Consider the following 20802-nt stretch of genomic DNA (forward strand, 5'->3'; position numbering starts at 1 on the left):
GACTTTAGGCCTGTGGTTTCCAAACTTGCTGCTCATAGAAATATCTGGGGAGCTTAAAACAAAAACAAAACAAAACAAACAAACAAAAACAAACCGTGATGCTTAGTTCACACCCCCAAACCAATGGCAACAGCATGTCTGGTAGAAGCCAGACACCCATATGATTTTTTTTTAAAGATCCCAGGTGAGAGGTGCCTGGGTGGCGCAGTGGGTTAAAGCCTCTGCCTTCAGCTCAGGTCATGATCCCAGGGTCCCGGGATCGAGCTCCACATCGGGCTCTCTGCTCAGTGGAGAGCCTGCTTCCTCCTCTCTCTCTGTCTGCTTGTGATCTGTCAAATAAATTTTTAAAAATCTTAAAAAAAAAAAAAAAAAAAAGATCCCAGGAGATTCCAGTTTGGGGGAGTGTGGGGGAGCACTCCCTTCGGCCTGTCTGATTTCCAGCCCAAAAATGCCTGCTCTCAATCACAGCAGGGACTAGTGACCTTGGCCATGGGCTCAGCTTACCCAGTCTATAGGCCATCTTGGTTTAAGACTTGAGAACCTAAAGGGCTTCTCACCACTAACTGTGATCTTCAAAGTCAGGCACTGACCTTGGGGCCCAGTCCTGATCATTGCAGGACTGATTCATTCCATCTTCTGCACAAGTTCTGGTCATTGAACTGGAACCACAGTCACGTTCACGGTGCACTCATAATGGGGGGGCTTGGTACATACAAAATCCCATTTAAAAGTGTCAGAACTCATTTTGCAGCTGATACGGGTTAATGACTTCGCCAAAGTCCTACAGGCAGTGAACGAGCAGAACAGGGTTTTCCCAGGCGCTCACAGACCAGAGGGCCTCCTCTCTTCATGGCTGTGCAGCATAATCCCGGTGACGGATGCTCTCGGGGGCCCCCAGCCCGAAGGAGGGACGCCCTGCCTTTCTCTTCCCACTCTTCCCTTCTGTGTTAGTTTCCCAGAGCTGTTGTAACAGAGTCCCACAGGCCAGGCGGTTTAAACCAACCGAGGTTTTTTTCTCTTCCTGTTCTGGGGCCGGAAGTCCATACCTAAGGCGTCGACAGAATTGCTTCCTTCTGGAGGCTCTTGGGGACAATCTCTTCCAGCTCTCTCTTCCAGCTTCTAGTGGTTGCTGGCAATCCGTGGCGTTCCTTAGCTTGGAGAGAACATCACTCCAATCTTGTCTCAGTCTTTATATCATCTTCTTCCCTGTGTGTCTCTGTGTCTCCACGAGGCCTTCTTATAAGGACACAGGTCATTGGATTAGGGCCTACATAATCTACTATGGCTTCATCTTCACTAATTACCCTATTTCCAAGTGAGGTTACATACTGATGTTCTCCGTGGACATGGATTTGGGGGCACGGGGGACACTCTTCAACTCGGGATACCCTCCCACTCCAGAGACCCAAATTCTGTCTCAGGCCTCATTCACCCCTGAAACCAGGGTCTGCCACCTGCTGACTAGCTGGGATGCTGATGACCTTGTGCCCCCCCCCCCCACCATCATCCCGTTAAATTCTGGATCCTGGGCTCACCCAGCCAGCTGCAGACAGTTCCGCCCACTTCTACCAGCTTGGCTCGGCTCCTGGTCCCTCCCAGTGTTCTCCCGTCTACTGAATGTATACCCCAAAGGCCCGCGGTTACTGATCTTGCAGCTGTACAGTTGGAAACACCCTGGGGGCAGGACCCACGTCCCTCACGCTGCACAGTCGGAGGCCAACCCAGACACACCTGCTTGTTGACCAAGAAGTTCTCCCTGAAGCCCGTGACTTCCCCACCCCCTCACCCCACCCCATTAGTCTTACTATTCAGCTCCTAGGTCAACTGCTTTTTTCTTTTTCTTTGCTTTCTTCACAGGAAATGGGTATATTGAAGGTAAAGAGCTAGAAAACTTTTTCCAGGAGCTGGAGAAAGCAAGAAAAGGCTCTGGCATGGTAAGCCCAGTACTTTGTCGAACTGTTTGATTTTTTCTATCATCCTGATCGTGGCTTCGGTCAGCATTGTCTGTCCCAAATTCTGTGTCTCCTAAGCCAGCCTGACATCTCTGGTCTTGACCTTCCAAGTTTTTCTTTCATTTGTAAGAATTTTTTTTTCTTAATTGGAATAATCCCTTAAAAAGAGAACCTTCCTGCAATACCTTTGGGTGTCTGGGATTGAGGGGTGTTTGTGAATGGGTACCAGGGGTTACTGAACCCCCCAAAACTGCAAAGTTTGTGTCTATGTATATGTGTATAAAACCCTTTTATTTTCCTAAGGAATAGTCCAGAGCCTATCTAAGATTCTCAGGGGGGTCATGACTCCATTGGATGCTTCAGGGGTTTCAAGTGTCTTTATTCGAGACCAGAGTTTCTCAGCCTCGGCTCTATGGACAGGGCTGGATAATTCTTGGTCGTGGGGAGGTGGAGGGGGGGCTGTCCTGTGATTGTAGGATATATAGCACCGTCACTGGTTCTCCCATGAGATCTCAACAACATCCTCTTCCAGTTGTAGCAATCAAAAATGTCTCGAGAAATTACCAAAGGTCCCCTGTGGGAGCCACAGAATAATCCCCACCCAAGAACCACTGTTCTAGACCAACAGAGTCTGGAATCCTCAGCAAGGACCTAGAGGGAAACTTGGTTGCTCCAAACCAGCATCTGAACCAGAGAGTACGGCCTGGCCTCATTCGCGGTGGTGTCAGTCTGCCTTTCTTAGCCTGCCTGAAGCGACTCCAAATCACGTCCCACCCCTTCACGGCAGGATCACTGTGAGGCCTGTAGTCACAAGCTTACACTATTAAATTCACGAAAGCCTTGGGAGGACTGTCTGAAATACCGAAAAGCTGAGGTAATTGGACCTAGTTTATTGCGATCCCCGCGTCTGGTTCTCAGATATACACAGTCAGACCCATCACCTCCCCCAGCTCCCGCTGGTCCCTTGGGGGTCTCCCCACTCTCTCCTGCTACGTGTCTGTTGGCCGATCCCCTGCCTCTTAGCAAGTCTCCATGGGGCAATCTGGGAGACAAGCAGCAAATCCACCAGTGAGCTCCTGGTCCACAGCCCGGCAGAGCGCCCCAGCGAGAAGGAGGGCCAGCCATGGACTTCGGCGATGGCCTTGATTCATGGGTTTGTTTATCAACTGTTCCCCCATCACCGCTCATTACTAGGATAATGAAGCCTGCATCCCAGAAATCCCAGGCATGAAAACTGATTCTGGGATCAGTGCTTCTAGACTGAAATCTTAGTCACTCCCCATCTCAGATGGCTTCAGGGGTGATTCTCAAGTCTGTCAACAACATCTCAACTGACAGCATCCGTGACTGGTGTTCAGAGCAGCTGGGCAGAAGGGATAGTAGCCTTGGAAACAGGAGCCTCAAGTTCCAATTCTAGCTACACCCGCTGGTGACCTCGGGAGAAGACACGGCCCCCCAGTGTGCACCAGTGTGTAGAACGGACAGACGACTCACCCCACCGGGGCTGCTGTGAAAACTCAATCAGCTCACCCCATCTGGGATCCAAGCCTAGGAGCATCCCGTGCACACTCGAACATATAAGGCAGGAAATACTGATGAATAAATCCTGGCAAATTGAAACCGCTTCCCAGGTAGAAAGAACAGACTCTAATCTGAAGAATGGGTAGAATTCTCCGGGGCCCGATCTGAGGAAGCGCGCAACCCCCCCGGAAGTCATCAGAGAAGGCAAGAGGCGCCATCAGCTGTACAAGCAGACTGCCCATTGGTGAGGGTTAAGGAAGAACATGTTCATACACGGAACTATTCAGCAGCACCCAAAACAGGCCAAGATTGGAGAATTTCAGAGAGCCTTAGATTTACAGTGGGCAGTGATGGGCCAAAGGAGCTTTTGAATGAAATTCTCTGCCTTTGGAGTAGTCACAATAATCGCACAGATGATTGAAATTACCCCTCAGCTATATGAAGACTTTCTCCTCACCTTCCTCCTGGCTTAAAATCAGAGTGAAAAATACCGTAAATTCCCTTTAGACCTGACAGAAGAAAATGCATGATTTACCTTGCTCTGAGGTAGTGCTGGTTTCCTCCTCGAATAAGTTGGCTTGTATGAGAAGCTGCCTTGGTAAAATGTTGGGGCCTCAGTTCTTGCATCTGAGTGATGGGAATAAGTCCTCGCCCTTCCGACAAAGCTGTGGTTTAATCCCGTCTCAAAGGCAGAGGGGCATGTTTGATTGCATAAATTACATGGGGTGGGGGTGTATGTCCCCAGGTGACCAAGCCTCAGAGGGGAGATCGCTTGGACTTGGAGCGATCTTGGGAAGGAGTGGGGCCCTGACCAGTCAGAGCATCAGCCCGGCCCGGTTCTGGGGCTGCAGATCTGGGGCATAGAATGCTCCGTGCCACTGCCACACCAAGCAGGTGAGAGATCTGTGGTTCCCGTGGGGCCCAGCAGCACAGTCAGTCCCCCCCTTTGTTTTTCCCCAGATGTCAAAGAGTGACAACTTTGGGGAGAAGATGAAGGAGTTCATGCAGAAGTATGACAAGAACTCCGACGGCAAAATCGAGATGGCAGAGGTGAGTCCTACATCCTGGCTAAGAGCTATGGGGGAGAGGGGTTCCCGTCACCTCCACTCTGCCAAGCACAAGTGTCCTTCTTGGCCTCTAAAAGGGGGGGAGGGTGGTCTGGAAGCCCCCACCCCACCTCCAGCACTTAGGCTGATCAACAAGAACAGGCAGGATTTTTCTGAGCCTCACAAGGAAAGAAGCAACAAACAGTGGCCTAAGACAGGGAGGGAGACCTTACGTGCTCTCACGGTCCCAGCAGCTACTCCGAATGGGTGAGGAGCCCAGCTTGAGAGAGGAAGAACAGGACCGTTGGAGAACAAGAGAGTTCATGCCCCGCCAAAAGGCATCCCAAGGCAATAGTTTTAATTACTTAATTAATTTGTAAACACGTAATTTACATATGTAACACATATCATTTATATATTATATACACACACATACATTTGCATAAATACAGATTGCTAAAACAAATCGAGGCATATTAAAAATTTTAAGAGTGTATTTGAGGAAAAATTGATTCAAATGGGGCAGAGCCAAACCACAAGTGATCAGGAACACTCCCACCAACAGTAGCTAGGGAAATAATCTTATAGAGAAGAAGTGGGAGCAGAGCAAGGAAGGTATTTGATTGGCTATCGCTTAAGTGGTTGCATTATTTGGGAACCCCTCCTGGGCTGTTGTGACTGGTTTCCATTTGGGTTTGCTCACATAGGCTACTAAGGCAGTAAGGTCACCTCAGTTTAATGGCTTCCTTGTCTAATTAAACAACTTATGTATCCACACATACACACACATACATTCCTACGTACACGGTACGTACGCGTGCGCGTGCCGCTGGCCATCAGTTTGTGATGTGTGGTCTAAGGCTCGGGAATAATGACCGCAGCACAGGAATGAGGGCATAGCTCCTCCCAGGGTGGATTGGGTGGGATGCTGCCTTAGTCCGCGCCCCAGAAAAGGAGACTGAGAAAGGACTCAAGTGGGGGGGATTTATTGAGAGAGAACTCTCGAAAGAAGGGAAGAATGTAGCAGGAAAAGGCAGAGGAAGGAGCTAAGGAAGGACATGGTGTCCGACGGAGCTGGGTCTTGGCCTGATCTCACGGGGAGCTCTGGAATGAGGATTGCACCAGAGGTGGTCTCATCCTGGGGCAAGGGATGGGGTGGTCCTTCGTACCCCCAGTTCAGTCAGTCGTTGAATACAGGCTGCCCCCTCCAGGTCGGGAAAAGTGGAGGGGGGTGCCTGAGGCAGTGGTGGTTTGTGGAGGGCAGCTCTGATGCTGGGAGCAGCTCTGAGCCATTAGTAGGTGTCCTTCACAGCATGAGGGGTGGCCCACCAGCCTAGCTAAGGGGGGTCTGGGAAGGGCACCAAGAGCATAGATGTCTGAGCCGCAAGTCTCAGAGAATCCTGACTCAAAAGGGCTTAAACCGGGGGTCAGCAGACTTTTTTCTGGAAAGATCCAGATTATGGTACATGTTTTAGGATTTTTAGACCACATAGTTTCTGCCACAATTCTTCCAACTCTGCCACTGTGGCAGAAAAGCAGCCATAGCCAGTATGTAAATGAATGGGCATGGCCATGTTCCAAGACAAGTTCATTTGTAGAAACAGGCATTGGGCCAGATTTGGCTCACGGGCCATTGTTTACCTACTCCTGGCTTAAACCATGAGAGGCTCCTAGTGAGACAAGCGCCACGAGAAGGAATGGCTCTAGATGAAGGAGGCCAGGTCCCCAGCTCTGCTTCTCTGCACTTCTCTGCCCCCCAAAACACCTTCATCTTCAGGCTGGCCTGCTGCTCCAGCCACCCCATCTGCAAGCACCCAAGTCGGGATGCAGAAAGGATCCGTCCCATTTGGCTCCTCCTGGGAGTGAGGAAAGCTTTGCTGGGGGTACTTTTAGCAGACCTCCCCTCACATCCCATTGGCCAGAACTGGGTCACATGCCTACTCATAAGCCAATCCCTGGCAAGGGAATTAGCCCATTTACCTGACTCACACCAATCAGGATTTGCCTGTGACCCAAGGAAGCTGGGAGCAAAATAAGGGGGTGCTGAACAAGGGAATTTTTGCATTTTCTGAAAATCAGATTTGTTGAGGTATAATTTATATACAATAAGCTGCACTGATTGGGAGAGCCAAGTTCTGGGAGCTCAGACGTTGTGCACAGCCATATAATTACCACCACGATCAAGACAGAGCATTGCTATTGCCCTTAAACATCCCAGGCCAATTTGCAACCACGTGGATGGAACTAGAGGGTATTATGCTTAGCGAAATAAGTCAATCAGAGGAAAACAACTATCATATGATCTCCCTGATATGAGGAAGTGGAGATGCAACTCATATGGGGGGGGGGGTAGGAAAAGAATAAATGAAACAAGATGGGATCCGGAGGGAGACAAACCATAAGAGACTCTTACTGTCACAAAACAAACTGAGGGTGATGGGAGAGATAGGGAGAGGGCGGTGGGGTTATGGACATTGGGGAGGGTATATGATATGGTGAGTGCTGTGAAGTATGTAAACCTGGTGATTCACAGACCTATACCTCTGTGGCTAATAATACATTATATGTTTATTAAAATTTTTTTAATTAAAAAAATAATAAATTTTGGTAAAATATTAAAAAAAAAAAATCCCAGGCCACCACTCATCTCAAGATTCATTTGCCTTCTTTAGAATTTTATATCACTGGAATCATCTATTAAGTATTCTTTGGGAGACCGGACACTTGCATTTTTGAAGGGGCTCCACTATCTGTCCCTCTAGCTGGGGGGGGGGGGGGGATGCACTCCTCAGAACATCCTTCTTCCCTTTTGAGGGGCTATTCTCAGGAAGAAGAGCAAAATGCGGGTCCCACACTGCCTTGCCACTGGCCATTCACCGCCCTCTGGCAGAGTGGGCTCCGCTCCCTGGCGGGGCCTCCAGTAACGTGTCTGTGTCTCTGTGTTGCTCTCTGGCCCCCCGCAGCTGGCACAGATCCTGCCAACGGAAGAGAACTTCCTTTTATGCTTTCGGCAGCACGTGGGTTCCAGCACCGAGTTTATGGAGGTGAGGCCAAGGCGCTGCCTGTCTCCCATGTTCAGGGCCAGGCGCACCCCAGTGCCTGGAAGTGGTCCCCCCCAGGGGCGATGCTAAACCCCTTAGAGCTCCATGACTCAGAGTGTGGTCCCTGGACCAGCGCCATCTGCATCACCATCACCTGAGTGCATGTGAGAAACGCAGAGTCCCTGACCCACTGACTCAGAATCTGCCTTTCAGCAAGATCCCCGTATGATACGTGCACATCAAAGCGTGCAGAATAGAATGAGGAGTAAGTGTGGGGAAGTACATGTGGGAAATGCCAGGTACGCGCTTATCTCCCCTTTGGGAACTGGTCCATAGACATTTGCATCTTGCCGTATCTCGGAAATCTTGCAGTGAAGAGACCTGTTTCACGTCCATTGGCTTCCAGAGCTCACGCACTGTGTTCTCAATAACACTGGTGTCCCTTGAGGTCAGGGTTCCAAGGAGCATGAGTGGGGAGCATAGATTTCTGTGCCGTCCCAAAGCTGGAAAAGCCTGGGGGAGGGGCGGAATTTCAGTCTGCAGCATCTTCCAGTTCTGATTCTTTTTTTTTTTTTTTAAGGTTTTATTTATTTATTTGACAGACAGGGATCACAAGTAGGCAGAGAGGCAGACAGAGAGAGAGGAGGAAGCAGGCTCCCCGGTGAGCAGAGAGCCCTACTCAGGACTCGATTCCAGGACTCTGGGATCATGACCTGAGCTGAAGGCAGAGGCTCTAAGGCCACTGAGCCACCCAGGCGCCCCTTCCAGTTCTGATTCTTGACTGTGGTCTACACATCAGTGCTCCCCCCCACCTTGAAAGAGATCTTTGCAAAAGAAACTCTTTGAAATCCTCAAGTGAAGTAGACCACACAAACTCAATTTTTTTTTTTTTTTAGTAATATTGAACAGATAGATGCAGCCATGTGAAATCGCTGATATTTGACCGTTTTTGATTTATAAAAATTGGAAACTCCATGATTCAACCAGATACATGACTAATCCCGATACCGGGCAAACTGCTGATTATTTCTTGGTATTTTTCTGGACTCTGCACCCTAGCTGTTTAAGATATGTGTCCCCCAGAGGGAAACTTAACCAATACCCCTCACATACTGCCTGCTAGGAGAATGACTGGCCTTCAACTTGACTCGAGTTGCCATTCCTCGTGTTAAATCCATGCCCAGACACCGGTAATCCTCTCTCCGTGATTTACTGCCTAAAACTAATGGAGAGTTAGCCCAGAAACCCACACGGCATGGAGTTCCCCACATGGGTAGAAAATTGGTTAGAAAGAACCAATTCTCAGGGCAGAAAAGTCATTTTTTAAGTGGCAGCTTGCCTAAGCCTCAGATATGGATTTAATTTTATGGTGCCTTAAAGGATTTTCTCCAGGCTTTTCAAGATGGCCAGATTCCGTAAGCTAGTCATTGACATTCTGGATTCTGTTCTTAGTCCTTCTCTTGCCTGTCTTCCTGGGGGGGGGGTGGAAAGTCTGCATCTCCTTGCCAGAGCGCTGCTTTTGTGAGAGTCTATTTTTCTGTCTGTAGAAAAGGGAGCCTTATGCCTGATGGTTCTCTCCCTGATGGGGAGGGAGGCAGCCAAAAATCGGTATCTCTTCCACCTCTGATCTGGAAAATGGGGATGATGAATAGTTTGCGGGGGGTGAGGGGAGCTGGAAAAAAGACCTTGCTCTCTCTGTGTCCCTCTCTCTCAAAGTCATTAGTGGTTTCTCTCTGTGTCGTTGATATGATTCCATATTCTTATCTGTCTCCATCCTTTAATCCACGGTACAGCTGAGACAACCCCCCGACCGAGTTTCCAGGGGACCCCACCGTCCCGCAGCACCACCCCCCTGGGCTTGGCCGCTTGTTCCATTTTCATCAGCTGGAAACAGGAATTGGTCCCTGTGCCGCCTTGAAAGGCTAGCGCGGGCAGAGAGCTCTGTCCCACTGCTAAGCACAACATTGTAATTTCTAATTTTAGTGACGCCTCAGGAATTCTTTGAGATTTCACAAAGCCCAGGTCCCTTGAACTCTTTTCCTTGAATGGGAAGAGAATGACCCACTGATGGACGAGCACAAAGCACTGGCGGGAAGAGAAGTGAACGGGGAGAGCCTGGGGAGGAGGCGGAGGAGGCGGGGCCGGGGGGAGGGAGGTCAGAGCCGCTGAGGATCTCCGCCCCCCCCCAACCCCCGGCAAAAAAAAAAATCAAAGCGATGCTTTGCTCAGAGTGAGGACTGGGGTGCCTTCGGGTTACCCTCCTTTTTTTCCCCCCCAAGATTTTATTCATTTGTCAGAGAGAGAGAGGGCGGGGGAGGGGCAGAGGGAGAGAGAGAGGGAGAAGTAGGCTTCCTGCTGAGCAAGGAGCCTGATGTGGGGCTTGAGCAGGCGCTCGACTGAGCCACCCAGGCACCCCCAGGATACCCTCCTTTTAGGCAGCTTTAGCCCCAACTTTTAGGGGCTATCTGCCTATTTTCTCAGTCACGACTCCGATGAGCTAAACTCTAAGGCACTGGGTACATGCAGGTGGTTGGTGACGTCATATTTATAAACCTGCCCTTACTGGTTCTTTCTCAAGGGCAGGCTTATCTGGAAACTCACCCTCCGGACAATAAAAGGGAGGCATGATGGGGCGCCTGGGTGGCTCAGTGGGTTAAGGCCTCTACCTTCAGCTCCGTCGTGATCTCAGAGTCCTGGGATCGAGCCCCACATCGGGCTCTCTGCTTAGCGGGGAGCCTGCTTCCTCCTCTCTCTCTGCCTGCCTCTCTGCCTACTTGTGATATCTCTCTCTCTCTCTCTCTCTCTCTCTGTTAAATAAATAAACTTTAAAAATAAATAAATAAAAATAAAACGGAGGCATGACATAGAGAAGGGAGGGGATGCAGAGGATCCAAATTTGGCAAAATAATTAGTACCTGCTGGTTCTTAGTAAACCCCATGTCACCGGTGTGTGGTGTGCACTTTGGAGGTGAGGGAGAAGAGAGAAAAAGTCAAGGGAAGAAACCTTGAAAGAAAATAGAAGAAATATATTCAGGCACCAACTTAGATCAAAGATTTGGGGAAGTGGGGCCCTCTGGATTGATCAGGGAGAGGTGTGGTTTCCTTAAAAAAAAACAGAGAAAGAAATGCTTTTTATCACACAGATGGGGGGTAGCCTGGGGACAGCCCAAATGAGCTGACAGCACTACCACTTCTGTTCCCCTTCAGCTGTGGATGCCTTGTGCACCATGGTGAAGGCATGGAGGAGGGAGTACAGTGACTGCATCTGACCCTTCCAGAAGATTCTTACTGCTCGGCTCAGGCCCCACCCAGACAATCAGAAGCTTCCAGAGCAGTAAAAGAACATGCTGTATACCCACAGCAAAAATTGGATCTACCAGAGCCGAGTGCTAGAAGTTGCTTGGTTAGCACCTTAGAAAACCATAACCCTGTCCAAAAAAAGAAAAGAAAACCTTAACCGTAGTTACAAAATGATACAAAAAAGAGACCCCGGCCAGTTAAGAGTAGGTAGATAGCGTCCCAGGGATTTTTTTTTTTTTCCCCTACTCTGTGTGACCTTGGCCAAGACACTTTCCCCCATTTCTTCATCTGTGACACGGAAGGGACTGGACTAGACCATCTCCACGTCCCCATCCCCCGGTAATATTCTTGAACATCAAGACCCAACCTGGTCCATTAAAGGGAACTGGAAGGAGGCTTCGAGGTATTGACGGGTCCCTGCAAATAGGTTGTCGTTCCCCCTGCAGGCTTGGCGGAAGTATGACACAGACAGAAGTGGCTACATTGAAGCCAACGAGCTCAAGGTAGGATGGGCCTTGGGGAGGGTACGGAACTCAGAGAATGGACTGAGGCCAGAGTGGTGGTAGGTTTAAGGAACCCAGGGAGGGTGGATATGCAGGGAGCCATGGGGCCAAAGAGCTTGACCAGACTCCACTCCTTTGCACATCAGTGCCCGGGACAGGCAACTTCAAGACCACTCCAGCAGATCTGTCCCCTACCTGTGGGTCTACCCCACCACCATCCCTCTGCGACCAGTGGTGCCCAGGCCGCTGCTTAGCCCTGGGTCCTGGGCTCCCTAAGGTGCCACAGCCAGTCTCTGCAGCCTCTCCTGGGGGCTGAAGTTGCATCCAGGCCTTCAGGATCATCCCACAAGCATTAGGGATTAGGGAATCAGGAGGGATGTAAGCCATACAAATGGGAGACCTCAGAAAACAGTGTTGACTGACTGAAGGAGCAAGTAATGAAGGAGGAACTGACTGCGTCAGGAGCTCTCAAGAGACCTTTTGTGTTCTAGGGATTTCTGTCTGACCTGCTGAAGAAGGCGAACCGGCCATATGATGAACCCAAGCTGCAGGAATACACCCAAACCATAGTGAGTGGGCAGAGGCACGGGACTGGGGTCCGCCCCACGCCAGCGGGATTCTGGGTTTCCAGGGTTCTTTGCTGGCGGAGTCTTCAGGCCCTGGTGAAGTGACTCCCAGTGGCAAAAGGGATGCTGGTCCCTGGCCTCACGCACCCTCTGTCTGAGATCCTCACTGAGCTAGGAGGAGCCGGGAGCATCTGTTTCCATGACAACCTCCCCAGCTCTGGGAGAGGGTGGGCCTTTGCTGCTGGCCAGCCCAGCTCCAGGGGCCCTCCCCCGAGAAGAGGAGAGAGGAGCAGGGACCCATTTAGACCCTGCTGGTCTCTAGCCTCCGGGTGACCTCAGAGAGGGCAGAGAACACCCACCCCTCCCCCTTCCTCTCTTATGCAAGGGGGTGGCGGGTCAAGGCCCCCCCTGAGAGGTCAAAGCGAATCACCCAGGCACCTCTGTCTGTCCCCAACAGCTACGGATGTTTGACTTGAACGGGGATGGCAAGCTGGGCCTCTCGGAGATGTCCCGGTAAGTGTCCGAGCCCACCCCAGGGTCACTTCTCCCAGCACCTCTGCCTGCGGTCCTGTGCCACCCTCCCTGGCTGGAAGACCAGTCGGGGGTGGGGGGAGGGCTGTAAGAAGTGACAGATCGGGTGTCATGAAGCTCAAGACCAAGCTAGAGAGAGTCCCAGCACCTCAGTGCGTCCGCCTCCCTCCGTGCAGACCTTGCCACTAATTCCTCCGTGCTCAGAGACATTTTCCAGAACCACATGCCCCGCGGCTTCCACATCCCCCTCCAACCCGTTGTTCCAGCCTCTGCCCTGTCTCCTAAGCTCTGCTCTAACGCTTCCTTTCCAGACTCTTGCCTGTACAGGAAAACTTCCTGCTTAAATTTCAGGTAAAAGAGCCTCTGCTTTTCTTCGCTTCCTCCCTTCCCTCAACCCCACGCACTTCATGCTGCCACCCTCCTGATGGCACCCCAGCGCACAGGTGCGCACACGCACGTGCAGACACACACGCACACACGCAGCCCTGTGCCTGCTCACGTGTACACACATGCACCCATGCACACATCCATGTACACACGCTCCCACATGCACACATACGCGCTCACTCACACGTGTGCACGCAGGTGCACATGGATATACGCGCCCTCTCGGGCACACACCAGCGGTGCGCTAATTTGCATACACACACTGGCATGCACACACGCAACGTGCATGCACACACCCTCTCCCAGGCTTTTGCTTTTGCTTCCCTCTTTAATACCCCGGGCCTTACAGGGCATGAAGCTGACCTCAGAGGAGTTCAACGCGATCTTCACATTTTACGACAAGGTAAGACGGACAGCAGCGTGGGAGGGAAGAGCAGGGGCCCCGCCAGCAGGGGAGCCCCCAGCCACTGGCTCCACTTTGTCCTTTGGGGGAAGGAGGGACGCAGTATTGCTCCCTTGTTGCCGGCTCATCATTTCGCATAGGAGCCAACGGTTTTGCTAGGCAGTTGGGAGGGAGAGGACCCCCTTACCGCCGTCACCCCTTCCTTTGCCGCCTCACCTGTGTGACTCCAGTAGTCTCCCTTATAACCAAAGCCTGGAGGGTAAGCTTTAAATAGCCCCTGTGTTCATCCTGACATCTTAGGGAGTTAGCTAAATGCTTCTGGAACCTCCTCTGTATTTCCAATGCAAATGCAAAACACCGGGACACACCTTCGCCCTGGGGTGTCCTGTCCCCCTGCCTGGGCTGGGGAAGTCAGCACCGCGGGGTGTGAACGCCTTCTGCTCGGAGCAGAGGGAAGGTCGGACTCCGCAGGCTCCCTGGGAGGAGCTGGGGGAATCGGGAGGCCAGGGCCAGGGTGGTGCGGCCTGATTCTCGAGCTCTGTGTGCCCCTGCCCCCCACCGTCAGGACGGGAGCGGCTACATCGACGAGAACGAGCTGGACGCCCTGCTGAAGGACCTGTATGAGAAGAACAAGAAGGTGAGCCGCGGAGCCCCGGGGCCGAGGGAGCTGGCCCTGGGGCAGGAGCGAGGCTTCTGAGGGAGGGGGAAAGGCCTGTGGGGTGCGTCCGCTCTCCTCTGATCACCCATAACTAGGCCACGGCAGTGTGGGGGCTGTTGTTTGGTTTCTGGATGGATGCTCCGTCGACGAAAACCCCCTTCACACAAAGCTTCTTCCCCATTTCTGAGCAGCCCTCAGCAGTGCTGAGGACACCCACACTGTAATCACCTCCCCGTCCAGAATGCTCTTCCTCTTGCAAAACCCAAACTCCGCGCGCAGCAAACAAGAGCTCCCCAGCTCTCCCTCTCCCAGCCCCCAGGCCCTCAGGCCCCGAGACCCCCACCAGGCTACCGTGTCTACAACTTGACCGCTTTTGGCACCTCCTACAAATGGTGGCATCCAGGGCCTGTCTCTGTGACAGGCCTACCTCACTCAGCAGAACGCCTTCCAGGTTCACCCATGTTGTGGCAGTGCCGACATCCTTCCTTTTTAAGGCCGAGTGATATTCCAGGGTTTGTGTCCAGCACTTTCTATCTGCTCAGCCATCCCCAGACACTCGGGGTGGCCCCACCTGTTGGCCCTCTACCGTGTTGCGATGATAAGACGCTGGCAACCCGACCGCCATCGGAAAAGACTTTCCCCACAAAGAGAGTTGGGGGAATTTCCAATTATAATAGATGTTCATTGAATTTAAATTTACAAAAAAAAAGGGGGGGGAGAGTGATTTGGGAAAGAAGGGGCCAGTGGGAGATGAAGGTAAAGATATTTCTCCCTCTGCCCCCCCCCACCCCGTGTGTGCATGTGCGCTCTTTCCCTCTCAAATGAACAGATAAAATCTTGAAAAAATAAATAAATAAATGCAGAGTCTGGAGGTGGGCAAGAGGCTAAGAGGAGCCACGGAAGCATTTGTTCCCCTCAAAGAAAAGGCAAAAGGCGGGGAACCAAACTATTACTTTGCCTGGTGGTGTCGCTTGAAGGATAGACCCCAGGCGGCGGGCTCATCCGGGGCTGGAGGGCCCGCGGAGGCAGGGGGACCGGCAGGGGGACCGGGAGCCCACGGCTCTCTTAGCAGCCACCTTCCTTCACCTCCTGGGATGCCTTTCTCTAAGCAAATGGTTTTGCTATTTTCTTTAATTAGATGATAAATACTCCATACTTCCTCACGGTGCCTAACCACCTTGCCTGCCAGGCACAAGCTAAATTTACTGCTCAATTTCAGGGGGAAAAAATTCACTGCAGCCTGAATCTGTCTCCCCTGCCACTTGCTTGCTTTCTGACCGCTTCATCTTTGTCCTGAATATCATGATTCATTTCTTTCATCCTACACTTTTTTTTGTTACCTACAAATGCTTTCTGAAAGAGGCAGAAAATAAATTATAAGTAAACACATGCTTCGTAGGAGGAAGGATGTCTTCACTAGGTGTTTGAACTCAGCGGACTCCTTCCTGGCACCAGACTCTAGGAGAAAATTATTTATGCAACCTTATGTGTCCAAGGAATGTTGGCATCCTAGTGGAAAATATCTTCAACTGTAATTGTATTAATGAGGCATCATTATTCTCCATGTGGTCCTGCTCCACACCTGAGGTTGATCGACCCTGAAGGCAAGCATTAAATCTTGGGAGTGACCTCAATTTTCTGCTCTTCACCTAACTTTTTTTTTGTTAAGACTAATTTATTTGAGAGACAAAGAGAGCATAATGGGGAGAGGGAGCAGAGGGAGAAGGCCAAGAAGCAGCAGACTCCCTGCTGAGCTAAGACCCCCCCCCAACCCTGGGCTCCATCCCAGAACCCCAGGATTATGACCTGAGCCGAAGGAAGATGCTTAACCCAGCTGAGCCCAGGTGCTCCTAGGTTCTTTCTTAATTACCGCAAAATACAAATCCCACAGCCCCACAGGTTCACTCAAGATGTAGAAACAAAAAGAGGTGTTGAGGGTTAGGAAGCAACTCTGAAGGTTGGAGAACAATGATACAGTCATTTACCTGGGAGTCTTCCACCTGCCCGAAGCTCAGGATGTGGCCCCTGGGGATGGAGAGCAGGAACCAGTAGAGAGAACCACAGGACTGGAAACAGCACCTGTGCCGGGAGGGGAGCGGGCCGTGTTCTGTGAACCCACATGGCAGGTGCACATTCCATTTGGATGGAGCGAGGTCTCGGACATGGTTTCTGAACAGATTCATGTTTGAGGTCCCTGAGGGACAGGCTGGTGTGATCAAACCTCAGTATTTTTTTTTAAAGATCTTTTTTATTTGACAGACAGTGATCACAAGCAGGCAGAGAGGCAGGCAGAGAGAAAGGGAGAAGCAGGCTCCCTGCTGAGCAGAGCCCGATCAGGATCCCAGGACCCTGAGATCATGACCTGAGCCGAAGGCAGAGGCTTTAACCCACTGAGCCACCCAGGCAGCCCAAACCTCAGTATTTCTCACCACTCCTGGGGCCACTGCAGCCTTCCTCAGCTTCAAGCAGAACTTCTAGATATAGAAAGTGAGCACAGCCCTCTCACTGAATCGGTGTGGGGGGCGGGGTGGTTCTCCAGCTCCGTGTTGATATATGGGGTCCCTTCCTTGGCTCCTAATTTGAATGGTGGATAGTATAACAAACTAGGTGGTATTTGCAGGGATTTCAGACCTTTAGGGAAGATGCTCCCCAAAGCTAATGATGCTTGCAAAGTGCCTTTGGGGTGGCTGCTGGCACAGAACCAGGAATCAGTAACATGAGGGGATGTCCTGGGACCCCATGAAGGCCTGACCTTTAAGCACTCAAAAAAGAGGTGACTGAGGACAGGCGAGCCAGGCAAAGAATTACATAGACTTAGAGACTCGGGAGACCAAGGATATCGTGGCTGTAGAGTTGGTCCAGTCCCTTAACAAATTCCATAGTTTTTATGCTTCCGTTGTTTCGTTAGCTGAATGGAGAGAAACACCATCAGCCTGAAGGGGTGGTGAAAAAAGGAAAAGAATGAGAGAGAGAGGGAGGAAGGGAGGGAGAATTGAAGGGGGGAGGAAGGAAGATCTGCCAACGATTTCAAGACAAGAGGAGGGAAGAGGCGGGGGAGGGAGGGAGACAAGCTAGTGTAAGTGATGGTTCCGCTCTATGTCAGACCTATCGGTTATCTGTACCCCAGTCAGTCATTGTAAAGCATGTATTCGACCCAAGGCATATTAGGTATCGATGTTCTAATGTTGGCCTCCATTTTACAGGAGACAGTGGCCCTATGTCCATGGCTCACCTGTCCTCGTGGCCTCTGAATGGCCACAGAAGCCAGTGAACAAGAAGTAGGCCGGAGAGCTTTGCTGCTGGGAGGCGGCAGGAGTTAGGACTCCTTGTTTAAATGGGGGAGGTTGAGGAAAAGTATTTTCCGTGATGCCAGGGGACAAGATCAGGGAGCTTCCCTGGTGTTCTCTTCCTCGCCTACAAGGACCCACGGCGAGTACCAGAGCCCCAGGGAGACGAGAACTTGATACAAGGCATGCAGAGACAGGGGCTAGCCGTCTTGGGAGGGCGCGCTGTGTGTCAGGGGCTGCGCTGCCCATCGTTTGCGTCCATTCCCTCAGCTAACCATCCTAACACCTCAGTGAGGCAGACGCTGGTAATGTACCCATTTTACAGATGAGGCAGCTGAGCTGAGACTCAAAGGTTGACTGCTTTCCCCAAAGCAAGGCAGCCTTGCTTTAACAAAGCAGGGCTTTCGGACTCCAAAGCCCACGTTTGCAGGGATGGGAGAAGAGGAGCCTTCTGGGGGATGTGTCTGTGAATGAACAGAAAGGACGCTCCGCTGGAGCCATCCAGTGAGGGGCTCTTTCTCTCTCCGGGTGTCTCCTAGGAAATGAATATCCAGCAGCTCACCAACTACAGAAAGAGTGTCATGTCCTTGGCTGAGGCGGGGAAGCTCTACCGCAAGGACCTGGAGATCGTCCTCTGCAGCGAGCCCCCCATGTAAAGCGGGGTCGGGGGCTGTTTCTCCGCCTCCCCCAAACCCTGCCCCCGCTGCCCGGCCACTTCTCCCCGGACCCCCGAGATCGTGAGCACCCCTCCTCCGCCCCTGCCACCTGCACCCACCAGCCTGCAGAGCAGGAGAGGAGAGGAGAGGAGAGGAGGGTGGGTTGCTGACGGGCCTCCGGGAGCCCTCTCCAACCTCCCGGGACCTGACCCGACTGGCAAGCTGCTCTGCCCACCGAAGTGCACCACCCTAGTGGGCGGTGGGCGGGGACATGGGCGGAGCTTCCCTGCCCCTCTTCGCTGTGATGCATGAGCTCCTCTGCTGTATGATCTAGGCTTCTCTGTCCCACCGAGCAGACTCTTCCCTCCCACTCCCCTCTCCCCCGGTGCCACCACCCACCCAAACCCCCTAGTTCCACCCACCACCTCGCTAATGGCATAGCTGTCTTCTCAGAGTCCCTGTTCGTGGGTGCTGGCCCTTTGTCTTCTGGACTCCGCGTGCTCCTTTGCTCTGTGGGTTCCTTGTCTCCTTGTTTACCAAAGAAGAGTTTACAGACAATAAAGTGGAAACTTTCTGCGTGGAAGCTCACCCAGTTCTAGTCAAGGGGTCAACTTCTCTCTGCCAGCAGCAGCTCTTGACCAGGAGAGCGCCTGTCCTATGGGGTGGAGAGGGGGGAGCCATTGGGACCACCCAACTGGGGAGTCACCACAAAAAGCAGGGGCGTAGGACCCCAGGACTCTGGGCTGAAATGTCCCTCTGGAATGACTCTGGAATGACCCTCATCATTCCCCACCTGTCTCTTCACCAGCCTGTCCCTTCTTTGCTGCATGTGTCTCTTCCCCTCTGAGATAATGGCAGCAGTCATCCCTTCCCTGAAAACGAAGTGCCCCCTCTTCTGCTAAACGGTGGACCTGAGGTATCCCCCACTCCTTGGAGAGAGGTCCTGTGACCGCCTCTACTGCACAGAAAAGGAAACTTAAGATTGAAGAGGTTAAGGAAGAGCCCCACATCTCATGGCCAGTGTGGGGCAGAGCTGGGGCACGCTCCCACGCACTGGACCCACCTTCTCTCTAGGAGGGACACCGGCTGGGTGTGGCAACAGTGGGACCAGGTGATGTCTTCCAAGCTGGGGACACCTCCGACCAGGAGGTCTAGACCACCACAAAGCCAACCTCTCCTTCTCACAATGTAATGAGCCCCACCACTCCTCAGATGCCCCATGGCAGGGGGCCAGTTTGGCCCAGGCATCCACAGAGTTGAGATCCTAGAATACAGAAATAACTAATTTTTTAATGCAATCATTCATGGTCTACAGGATGCATTTTGACATATTTAATGCTGCAGGAATCCTATGCAATGGATCCTATTTTCAGACGGAGAACCTCCTCGGTGAGGCCCACCCTGATTAAACTGTAGCCACTGCACCCCATCACCCCTTGTTCCTCCAGGCAGCATTTTCCCCCATGGCACCATGAGCATGTGACCTGGTATGTGTTCCGGGCGCTCCCTCAGCCAGAGCGGGAGTTCCCGAGGGCGGCAAGCTCCCCCTGCCCATGCCGGCTCCACTCACACACCTCGAGCCCATTCCTCCCAGCGTCCCCACCCAGTACCCCAACATTGTCCTGCATTAGGGGCCCCCAAAGATGTCAGGACGTAGTCAATATGTCCTCTTACCAGGCAAAGGGGAATTAAGGTCCTGGAAGGAATTAAGGCTGCTCATCCGCTGACTTTAGGGAGATCACCCCAGTGCCCCAAGTAATCCCCGGGGTCCTTAGATGGCAAAGAGGGAGGCAAAGGTCAAGGGAAGCACTGTGGGAAAGGTTCAGCCATCCCAGGTGGAAGCTGGAGGCATCCAGAAACTCAGCGAAGCAGGAAAACAGATTCTCCTCAGAGCTTGCAGAAGCCCCTCAAGGCTTTGACAGCAGCTCCTTTTGGACTTCTGGCCTCCAGAGCGGTAAAATAATAGCGTGGGCTGTTTTAAGGCCCAAGTCTGTGATAACTGTGATAAATACAGCAGCAAGAGCCTATGAGTTCACTGCAGACACACAAAGTTGCCCAGGTCCAAGAGCCGGAGGCTTCCTCGACCCCCAGCTGGGAGTTCCCGGCTGCCCCAGGACTCTCAGGGACTCAGCTGGTTCCAAATCTGGGAAGTCCTACTCAGCTTTCAGAGAACGTGCCCGCCCTGGTGCATTGTCCCCTCCTACGGGGACGGGAGTCCTCCAAACCTGGCAGACACCTTAGGGGCGCAGGTCTGTCTGCCACAGCTGAGGAGCTGAGCAGCCCACGCTGACCCCCGGCAGAGGCAGGAAGACACCAGAAAGTGTCTGCGAGCGGCGCACAAACACAAAAAAGACGGACATCACTGGGGCGCCGGAGTGGCTCAATTGGTTTTGCATCTGAGTCTTCATCTCAGCTCAGGTCTTAATCTCAGGGTTGTGAGTTCAAGCTCTGTGCTGGGCTGCACCCTGGGCAGGGAGCCTACTTGAAAACAAACACAAGATTGACATCGCTAGCCACTGGCGAGATGAGATACCATTACACACCAGCGGGAACCAAGTATCGTTTTTAAATGCCTTATTTCTGTTTCGAAAAGCAGAGTCTACTAAATTGTGTGAATTACAGGGAGCCCAAAGAAGAGAAGTCTTCCCCACAGAACCAGAAAAATATAGAGCCAAAAGACATTAAACAAAAGCACAATAAAATTCCCACATCATTTCATGCAGTCCTATGTAATCCATTCTTGTCCCACTGGAGTTTGGATTAGCAGTCCGCTTTCAGGATGCCATCTTGCTTCTGGAACAAAGAGAGTTCTGGAAATCCTGATGCGGCCCATAGGGCTAGTCAGAGAGCTGCTCTAGCGACATCTGCTCAGAAGCCCGAACGCTTGAGTCTATTCTTTCAAGGCAGGATGGCTGGAAGTACCTGGTACAGTCATTCTTCATGAGGCTGTA

The 20802-nt window shown here is 52.0% G+C and overlaps 1 protein-coding gene across 1 annotated transcript in view; it reads left to right on the plus strand.

Moving 5' to 3' along the window:
• The window catches only part of CALB2 (calbindin 2), a 28131-nt gene extending 9692 nt beyond the window's left edge, over positions 1–18439 (plus strand). The window contains exons 2-11 of the mRNA XM_082710960.1: positions 1858–1934; positions 4434–4523; positions 7483–7563; positions 11307–11363; positions 11855–11932; positions 12387–12442; positions 12772–12811; positions 13197–13250; positions 13816–13887; positions 17735–18439. Of these exons, the coding sequence (XP_082567086.1) occupies positions 1858–1934; positions 4434–4523; positions 7483–7563; positions 11307–11363; positions 11855–11932; positions 12387–12442; positions 12772–12811; positions 13197–13250; positions 13816–13887; positions 17735–17851 (722 nt within the window). The 3' untranslated portion in view covers positions 17852–18439. The remainder of the gene's footprint in view (positions 1–1857; positions 1935–4433; positions 4524–7482; positions 7564–11306; positions 11364–11854; positions 11933–12386; positions 12443–12771; positions 12812–13196; positions 13251–13815; positions 13888–17734) is intronic.
• The last annotated feature ends 2363 nt before the right edge of the window (positions 18440–20802 follow it).

This window comes from Mustela nivalis (assembly GCF_964662115.1).
Source record: "Mustela nivalis genome assembly, chromosome: 18".
Taxonomy (NCBI): Eukaryota; Metazoa; Chordata; class Mammalia; order Carnivora; family Mustelidae; genus Mustela; species Mustela nivalis.